General features: G+C 37.0%; 1 protein-coding gene across 1 annotated transcript in view; it reads left to right on the forward strand.

Annotated features, from left to right (window-relative positions):
- Positions 1-9,572, forward strand: part of LOC309867169 (uncharacterized protein) — a 55,118-nt gene extending 45,546 nt beyond the window's left edge. The window contains exon 4 of the mRNA XM_082735622.1: positions 9,527-9,572. Coding sequence (XP_082591748.1) covers positions 9,527-9,538 — 12 coding nt within the window. The 3' untranslated portion in view covers positions 9,539-9,572. The remainder of the gene's footprint in view (positions 1-9,526) is intronic.
- Positions 9,573-10,411: the final 839 nt, after the last annotated feature.

Raw genomic sequence — 10,411 nt, forward strand, 5'->3', positions numbered from 1 at the left:
CCAACTCCTGACCTCTAAAAATTCCAAGACCTAACAAAGAAGATGGACACCCAAATACAAATAATTATAATGCAATGCTATAAATATCCCAGAAAAGGTTAGGGGGTAAAAAATGACCTGAAAGCACAGAGCAATTAATTCTTGAAGATAGGAGATGGTAACAGAGTGTGGATCACTTTAAGATCTTTGAAGTCGACCTTAAAAAAAGAAGCAACGATTGGACAAATGATGAAGAAGCCAAGCCTGGAACAGCCAAGTCGGTAGTGCATTACTCAACTTCAAGGGCATCTTTCAGTTAAACTGCAATGTATTGGTGCCCCCGGAAACTACAATGTTTTGGAGCAGCAAGGTGGCCTAGGGAAAGAGTAGAACCAGCCAAGAGGTATGAATGCCATGTTAAGTAATTGTCATGACATCATGTGTAAACTCAATTAAAATTTTAATAACGTTTTACCTTCCATTTTGTCTTTTTTAGACCTCCCTTCCATGAGGTTTTAAGAATTTTTTTTTTTACAACCTCTATTTTAAAGGAGAAACCAAGAACATGACCATTCTTGCTATCACTATATTCACTGGAATAGTTTTAGAGCAAAATAAACTGCAGATTAGAATTAGCAAAAATAAGAGCTCTTAGCAGTCATTATCTTTTAAATTCGATGTTTCCAAGCTTTTAAGTCCCTTTCCTCAAATTGTATTTTGCTAAGATCAGAATGCAAACAAGAAAAAAAGACTAGTCTTTCCTCCTCCTCCATCGAGACTTGCTCATGGCCCTATGGATTTGGAAGCACTGTTTGAACACTATTGCTTTGAGACGCACCTCTTCTTTTATAATTGAGGAAGCAAAGAACCACAGAATTTGAAGTACTTTGTATAAGTTCATAGCAGCACTTAGGGGCAGAATAGGAAACAGAAAATCCCTTAGCTGCCACTCTTTCAAGATAAAATTAATTCTATTTACATAGCCAAATGAGCATGAGTTCCAAAGGTCTCCCAAAGTGACATTTGGGATAGAGAGGGACTGTTTCTTTTTCATGATGAGACAGGACTTCATTGGAATTCAGTAAGTCAGTGTTAAGTAACTCAGAATCGATGCTAAGTCTGTTATTTTATTCTATCTTTCCTTCATTTTGAAATTGAATTACAAGAAATGACAGCCACCAGGCCCTCTAGCTTCTTGATCCTAGACAAGGGAGATGGTTAAAGAAATTCATCTCGGTGGTGGCATTGGCTAGTCAGACCCTTTTGTGCTGTAGAAATCAAAACTCAAAACTCAAGGTATTATCTCCCCCACTTTAAAAAGGCAAGAGAGGGGCACCTGGGTGGCTCAGTGGGTTAAAGCCTCTGCCTTCGGCTCAGGTCATGATCTCAGGGTCCTGGGATCGAGCTCCGCATCAGACTCTCCGCTCAGCAGGGAGCCTGCTTCCCCCTCCCTCTCTGCCTGCCTCTCTGCCTACTTGTGATCTCTGTCTGTCAAATAAATAAATAAATCTTAAAAAAATAAAATAAAATAAATAAAAAGGCAGGAAAAAACCTCAAATGTTTTTCCTCTCACCTCAAATTGCAAGGAAGGAGAACAAAATGTCTGAGTTGTTTGGCTGGTCCAACATATTGTGTTTTAATTTAGAGATTAAGCAATTTTTAAAGCTATATATACACACATATATTGGAGAAGGACTTTAATCAAAATAATCAAATATGTGAATGTTGTAAATTATCCTCCCTGTCAAGAAAGTTTAGTAACTATGACCAAATGGAACTAAAATAATGTTGGAACTAAATAGAGGAACAAAATAAATAAAGCTACAATAGAGAAAAAATGGCATTTGTGTATGTAGACAGCTGCTACTGGCAATCATTAAATCAAATATTATAGCTAAACAATTAAAATGAAATTAGATCATTTAAATAGTCTCATCCTATATCATGACAAAATGTTTGCTGAAAGGAGTAACAGAAAAAACTTGCTTATTAAGATCAAACGAGTTAATAACACTTGAGAGTCAAGAAACTTCTGGCTATAGAACCGAAATAACAAAGTATGGTTACAAATGCAATGCTAAACTTGAACTGAATCAATACTGACAAATTATAACAGCAGACTTCACACAGAGACCTTAAAAATTACCAAGGCCATTGCTTTTGGAAGTTAGGGATATCCTTGATTACTAACAACACACAAGTCATCTTAGCTTCTTTCCTAGCAGAGCAGGGAATTGGAGACAAGGCAGAATCCTCTCATTCTGATTATACCACATCTGGATTTCACCTCCCAACACTAAATGTCTGCCTTAAAGCATGGCCCAGCGAATAGATATAGATTAGTTTTTTAAACAGACCACAATCCCACAGCCTCTTCCAAAATTAGGGCTATTGTGTGCCACAACTTTCACGTGATGTCACTAAGTTCATCAATCATCCTAGAAAGCAAACTGAACACAATAAGGAGGATGGCAGAGGAGAACATCTTGAAGAAATACTTCATAACTTACGGATAATAACTGAAAGAGACACTTATGAAAAAAATTAATTGGAAACATTTCTGCTTTAAGTCCCTAAACAAGTCTTTAATTTGTAAGTCCTACCATTTCAGATATCTCTCCGTACATACACACATGTGTGCGCATACGCCCTCACCAAAAGCCACTGGTACAAAAGAACCAGCAACAAATTAATGACTAGTTACTTGCTGGGCAAATGAAAAAATTTTATTTACATTACAAGGTTGCCTGTATTTTATATCTCAAATTATTTTAAAGTATTCCTACAAATTGTTCTTATCCTTTGAATTCATCTGCCTCTTTCTAAATAGAGAAGTATTCATTAAAACTATTTGTTCACCAATGGAAGTCATTTTGTCACAAAGGAATTTAAGAGTTGAGTCATTCTCTAGTCTTGTATGCTAGATGAAAACCTTTATTTTGAAAGCAACTGTAAAGGAATTGTTGTCTATTGAATTCTCTTTAACAGAACAAGCAAGGACACTTCAGACATACCCTAAAACTCTGTCTCTGAAAAGGAAACTTTGTCTTGGGGGGAAATAGGATGTCCATCCACTCTCTGCCTGGCTGGCATCCAAGTAGATGATGAATTAGGAAAATATAACATACAAAAGGAATATTTATGTGTCTTCCTCCTTCATCAGATACACAGTATTTTTTCTCCCATGTCACAAAAACTGTAACCACAATTTACAAGTATATATGCACAATCAAATTGCTATTGATTTTGCAATGCATTTCTTTGATGTCCCTTGCCTTAACCTCATTTATAAAGCTGTTTTGCATTATTTCAAACTGTCAATGATTTGTGACTCATGAATATTCAAATCTAATTTGCACTTACCTTTTTGGTATGCAAGCTTACTTGCAATATGTCTCTATATTTGCCCTTTTGTTTTGTATTTATTTGTGGATTGTTTTATTGAAATAATACTTCTTTAAAAGCCTAGTAAGTCCATTTAAAAACAACAGAGTGGTTGATGATTGACTCTTCTTGATCTCAGTACACTTTCTCCACATTTTGCTACTTAGAAAGTTTAGTCATTCTTCAAATGTGTCTCTAGTATTAAAAGGGCCATGGTTTTGCTGGTTGATACCATTTTCAGTGAGATGGGTTTAGTTTTACTGGGTTATGTATCTCTGGAAAAAAGTCAACAATTTTTAAAAAAAGATTTTATTTATTTATTTGACAGAGAGACAGTGAGAAAGGGAGCATGAGCAGGAGGAGTGGAGAGGGAGAAGCAGGCTTCCCACTGAGCAGGGAGCCCAATACCGGGATCGATCCCTGGACCCTGGGATCATGACCTGAGCTGAAGGCAGACGCTTAACTGACTGAGCCACCCAGGCACCCCAAGAGTCAACAATTTTTTAGATGAACTTGAGCCTTATCAGAAAGAAAGGCAGGCAGGTGGTGTGCCTGGGTGGCTCAGTTGGTTAGGCATCTGACTTTTGGTTTTGGCTTGGCTCATGATCTCAGGGTGGTGAGATCGAGCCCTGTTTCAGACTCTGCACTCAGTATACAATCTCCTTGGAATTCTTTCTTTCCCTTTCCCTCAGCCCTTTCTCTCTTTCTCTATCTCTTTCTCTCTCTCTCAAATAAATAAATAAATCTTAAAAATAAAAAAAAAAAAGAAGGAAGGATAAAGGAAAGAAGGAAGGAATGAAGAAGGGAGGGATTATTTCTGATAGAAGAACAAGAAGTTCATACTGAATTGAGCCCTTCATGTCAGTGTGGATCAACTTTTCCACTTACAGTGTGGAATGCAAGAAATGAAACCTAATTCTCTCAAGCACTAAAAAACCCTTTTAGTTGTCTTTCAGAGGATGATAGCTAAAAGAGGACGCCCAAGACTTTGTGGACTGTAGGCATGTCATGAGTGATTGAAGGTCCAAAACAGCACAGCAAGGAGCCACCTGCCTCCAGAATGGGCAGAGTTTCTGGTTATAAAACGTGTTCAGAAACAAATGAATTATGTCACATGAAAAAAAGTGGAGTAAAGAACATCTCTTTTGTAATTGATTTCTGGACTCAACTGTGATTTCTAAGACCATCCAAACAATTAAATGCCCTACTTTGCCAAAGAAAAAAAAGGAAAACATTTCCAAATATTTATGTTTTTATGCCAGGAGCTAAAATAGAAAAATAGCTAATAACATTTACTGTGCAATAGCTGCATGTTTTCTTAATTGCATCTTGTTCAATTTTTAAACTACTTTTTAAGCTAAAAAAAAAAAAAAAATCATTGGTCACCTCTTGCCTTCCATCACAGAATCAGGTTGCCGCTACATTCATTAAATGATTCTGTAGGAAGGATGGATGTAGGTGTCAGTGCATCCCATCTAGCCAGCAGCACATTTTCCTTCTTACAGACTTCTTATTGTCCCTCAGTTGTACATATTCCCTCAGGTAATATGATCTCCTTCCAAAGCTACTAAATTGATAACTAATCTCTTTTGTAGTCTTTTTTTTTTTCCCACTTAGAAATCAATTTTTTAATTACTGAGAAAAGTTTCTGCAGCCGTAATATTTTGTTGCTTATGTGTGTTGAAGCAAATGGCCTTTGTCTAAACGAGTTGATAATGTTTTCCCAATTTTATCATTTAATTTATGATACTGACATCACTACTATTCCCTCCATTCTGAAAACCAAACATCACAGATTTACTGGGCCCAATTAGTATGCTACCCAAGCTGTCTACAAAGGAAACCCCTCAACAGGATGCTGTTGTTGTCCATATAACAAAGTGGTTTATTATGTCCCGATCTCTGACCCATGAATCCCAGGACTTTGCTCTAGGCAAAGTCTGGGATATAGAAAATTGTTAACAAGGTTTCTAGCATCATACTCCTTGATTATACTACCGACTGTGTAGATTAGAGCGAGTTGCCTAATCTCTGAAAGGCTTAAACTCATCATCTGAGCAAAAGGAGGGCAATAAGAGTACCTACTTTAGGTGCTTCTGAGGATTAAATGAGAGTATTCGAATGAAATGCTCAGCACCCCTGTCATTGCTCATTATGGAACAGCTATTTCTGAAGGCCGGTGTTTGCCAGAAGTTGAACCCAGTTTCCAGTCAGTTGTATTTTAAACTGAGAAAAGGTTGTATTCTCGTCTATCCCATGTTTCCCCTATTTTGTATCAGTAACACAGTCAGAGTGTTTGCTCCCAACTCTAGGACTGTGTCCTCTTTTAACCAGTGGCTATTTCAGGACTCCCAGTTAAGCCTTCTGCAAAGACATACAAATGGGATGTGAGGGGAAGTGTGCTGGAGCCTTCTCAAATTATTTTTTGCACATGTCTTCCCACAACAATATCCAAAGAAAGAGAAACAGGCTCTCTTGCTCTGTGTTGTTGTGGGAAGATAGGAGGCTCAGAACTGCTGAGGACATCTGGCTACCAGCCTGAGGATAAAGACGATGCACAGAAGAGGGCAGAGCCAAGAAAATTGAAGGGAAAGAGAGATGCCCCACCTCTTGCCAATGGCATAGCTTTATTCCCTTATTGCTTAAGCCAGTCTGAATTGGGTTTTCTGTTACTTGCAGCCAAAAACATTCTAACTGATTCAGAGAGGCAGCCAAAAACAATGTTTTTTACATATTAACTCCTAGCACAACACTCATTCACAGGAGCAGAGCGGTCCAGTGCCCGAGTTTACACAGGCATATAAACATGTTGTAATTGCTCCTGCCTTTTCTAAGTCAGTGTCCCAGCCACATCTCCACAATGTGTCTGTCTCTCTGAAAACAGAAAAGAGATTCAGAGTGAATCTTCCAAGATTTTTCCGGTCTCCTAAATAACCAGCAGAACCCACGAAATGCTCTTTTTGCTTTGAGAGGAATAGAATTTGAGGCAAGAGTGCTACCTTTGGCTTGCTGCTGTAACCCCATCTCAGAACCAGAGGTTGCACAATTTTAGTGCTCAGAAATGTTCTTTGAATTTTACATTGTTTGCATTCTAGGAAATCACAGCCCGTGGTAGAACGGCACCACAGGCATCCAATGGCATGAAGCTTGAATGAACATAATGCTTTGTTATATTGTTTTCTGTTCCTATTCCAAGCTGACCAACTTAACCTGGTATATGTGACCTAAAAATAAATTAATGCCTTTATGTCTCAACTTGCATCTTCATCACAAGAGTACTTCCAGTTTGCTTGAGTTCCAAGAAAACTAGATTGTGAGTTGTCTGATCAAAACAAGTAATACCCAACTAAAAATCAAACAGTGAACAATTTATGGTACCAGATCAGTTTAGTCTTTCTCCTCGCCCTCCCCATCCTATCTGCCCCAAGCTATGCATGATTTAATCTTATCAGGAGCTCTCAGGATTATGCCACTTTGAATAGGCAGTAAGAGGGGAGGTCAGGTAATTTTCTGTTACCCTAGATTATGCAGAACCATAGATCTGGAGACATCCTTAGATATTATCTGAAGGGCCAGCCACAGATAATGCCAGAGATGTGCCAAGGGTCACAATACCAGAAGCAGGTCTTTTGACTCTTAGGTCAGCATCATTTCCATCCTCTATGCCTCTCATATAAAGTGGCTTTTGAAAGACGTATGAGTGAATACACTACTCATTTTAATCTTGGGGCGGCCCTTTGTTGCTTAATTTAGCTCCGTGAGATCTAAGTATAGCCCAGCTTTATGGTTATTTAAAAATATTACTTTTTATATTTTAAGAAACAGAAAGTCAAGTCACTGCCCTACCTTGCTGTAGGCTTCTTGATAGCATATAGCATACAGGAAAATGTCCTTTCTTGTATCACTGAAAACTAGAATAGTAGTAGTGAAGATACATTTTTAAAATTTATTTCTTTTAATTCCAGTATAATTAACAGTGTTATGTTAGTTTCAGTTGTACAGTTGTACAGTATAGATTCAACAATTCTATACTGTACTCAGTGCTGATCGTAGTAAGTGTACTCTTAATCCTCTTCACCTATTTCACCCATCCCCCCCACGCCCACCTCCCCTCTAGCAACCACCAGTTTTTTCTCTATAGTTAAGAGTCTGTTTCTTAGTTTGTCTTTTTCCTTTGATCATTTGTCTTATTTTTAAAATTCCACATATGAGTGAAATCATAGGCTATTTGTCTTTCCCTTACTGACTTATTTCACTTAGCATTATACCCTCTAGTTCCATCCATCTTGTTGCAAATGGCAAGATGTCATTCTTTTTTTATGGCTAATATTCCATTGTGTGTGTGTGTGTGTGTGTGTGTGTGTGTCTGTGTAGATATATATGCCACCTCTTCTTTATCCATTCATTTATCAGTGGACATTGGGCTGCTTCTATAATTTGGCTTTTGTAAATAATGCTGCAGTAAACACAGGGGTACATATATCTTTTCAAATTCATGTTTTTGTATTCTTTGGGTAAATACCCAGTACTGGAAGTACTGAATCATATGGTAGTTCTATTTTTAATTTTTTTTCCATGTGGTCACACCAGTCTGCATTCCCACCAACAGTACACAAGAGGTCTTTTTTCTCCACATCCTCACCAATACTTGTTCTTTCTTATGTTTTTGATTTTAGCTGTTCTGACAGGTGTGAGGTAGTATCTCGTTGTGGTTTTGATTTGCATTTCTATGATGAATGATGTTGAGAATCTTTTTATGTGTCTGTTGGCCATCTCTATGTTCTGTCTGTTCATCTTCTGCCCATTTTAAAAAATATATATTTATTTATTTGAGAGGGAGGGAGATAGCATGAGAGTAGAGTGAGGGGCAGAAGGAGAAAATCTTCGAGTAGACTCTCCACTGATGCAGGGTTTAATCTCACAACCCATGAGATCATGACCTGAGTTGAAACCAAGAGGCAAATGCTTAAACTACTGAGCCACCCAGGCACTGCTTCTGCCCATTTTTAAATTGGATTTGGGTTGAGGGGCGGTTAGTGTTCAGTTGTATAAGTTCTTTATATATTGTGCATACTAACCCCTTATCAGATGTATCATTTGCAAGTATCATGTCCCATTAAGTACGTTACCTTTTAGTTTTATTCAATGTTTCCTTTGCTGCACAGAAGCTTTTATTTTGATATAGTCCCAATAGCTTATTTTTGCTTTTGTTTCCCTTACCTCAGGAGACATATCCAGAAAAATGTTGCTACAGCTGATGTCAGAAAAATTACTGCCTGTGTTCTCTTCCAGGATTTTTATGGTTTCAGGTCTCAAATATGGGCTTTTAATCCATTTGAGTTTATTTTTGTATATGGCATAAGAAAATGGTCCAGTTTTGTTCTTTTGCATGTAGCTGTCCAGTTTTCCCAATACCATATGTTGAAGAGACTATCTTTTTCCCATTGCATATTCTTGCTTCCTTTGTTGTAAATTAATTGACCATATAATCATGGATTTATTTCTGGGCTTCCTGTCCTGTTCCGTTGATGTGTGTGTCTATTTTTGTTCCAGTAACATACTGTTTTGGCTGTTACAACTTTGTATTCTATCTTGAAATGGCATTATGACACCTCCAGTTTTGTTCTTTTTCAAGATTGCTTTGCCTATTTGGAGTTTTTTGTTTTTGTTGTTCCATACAAATTTTAGGATCATTTGTTACTAGTTATATGGAAAGAATATTAGTATTTTAATAGGGATTGCATTAAATCTAGATCATTAGATTATTATAAAACTATTATCAAATTTAGATTGTTTTGAATAGAATGGACAGTGTAACAATATTTGTTCTCCCAATCCATGAGCATGGAATATCTTTCCATTTGTTTGTGTCATCTTCAATTTCTTTCAGCAGTGTTTTACATTTTCTGACTATAGATCTTTCATCTCCTTGGCTAAATTTATTGCTAGGTATTTTATTATTTTTGGTGCAGTTGTAAATGGGATTGTTTTCTTGATTTCTCTTTGTGCTGCTTCATAATTTGTAGAAATACAACCAATTTCTGTATATTGACTTTGTATACTGTGATATTACTTAATTCACTTATCAGTTTTAATAGTTTTTTGATGGAGTCGTTGAGGTTTTCTTTCTTTCTTTTAAAGATTTTACTTATTTATTTGACAGAATCGCAAGTAGGAGAGAGGCAGACAGAGAGAGAGGGAGAAGCAGGCTCCTTGCTGAGCAGGGGTTGATACCAGGACCCTGGGATCAAGACCTGAGCTGAAGGCAGATGCTTAACCCACTGAGCCACCCAGGTCCCTCTGAGGTTTTCTATATGTAGTATCATGTCAACTGCAAATAGTGAAAGTTTTACTTCTTCCTTACTGATTAGAAGCCTTTTTTTCTTTTTCTGGTCTGATTGCTGTGGCTAGGACTTCCAGTACAATGTTGAATAAAAGTGGGTGAGAGAGGACACCTTTGTCTTATTCCTGATCTTAGATGAAAAATTTTCCATTTTTCATCATGGAGTATGATGTTAGCTGTGGGTTTTCCACATATGGTCTTTATTATGTTGAGATATATTCCCTCTAAAGCTCTCTGTTAAAAGTTTTAATCATGAATGGATGTTGTGCTTTATCAAATGCTACTTCTGCATTTATTGAAATGATTATATGTTTTTTAATCATTTCTTTTGTTGATATGATGTATCATATTGATTGATTTGTGAATATTGAAACATCCTTGCATCCCAGGAATAAAATACCACTTCAGAGTGGTGAATGATTTCTTTAATATATTGTTGGACTTGGTTTGGATTTTTTGTTGAGGAATTTTGCGTCTATGTTCACCAGAGATATTGGTCTGTAGTTCTCTTTCTTTTGTAGTGTCTTTGTCTGGGTTTAGTACTAGGGTGATGCTGACCTCATAGAAAGAATTTGGAAGATTTCCTCATTCTTCTATTTTTTTAATACTTTGGGAAGAATAGGTATTAACTCTGCTTTAAATGTATGGTAGAATTCAGCTGTGAAACCATCAGGTTTCACAGAATTCATAGAATTTTGTTTGTTG

This window comes from Mustela nivalis, assembly GCF_964662115.1.
Source record: "Mustela nivalis genome assembly, chromosome: 6".
NCBI lineage: Eukaryota > Metazoa > Chordata > Mammalia > Carnivora > Mustelidae > Mustela > Mustela nivalis.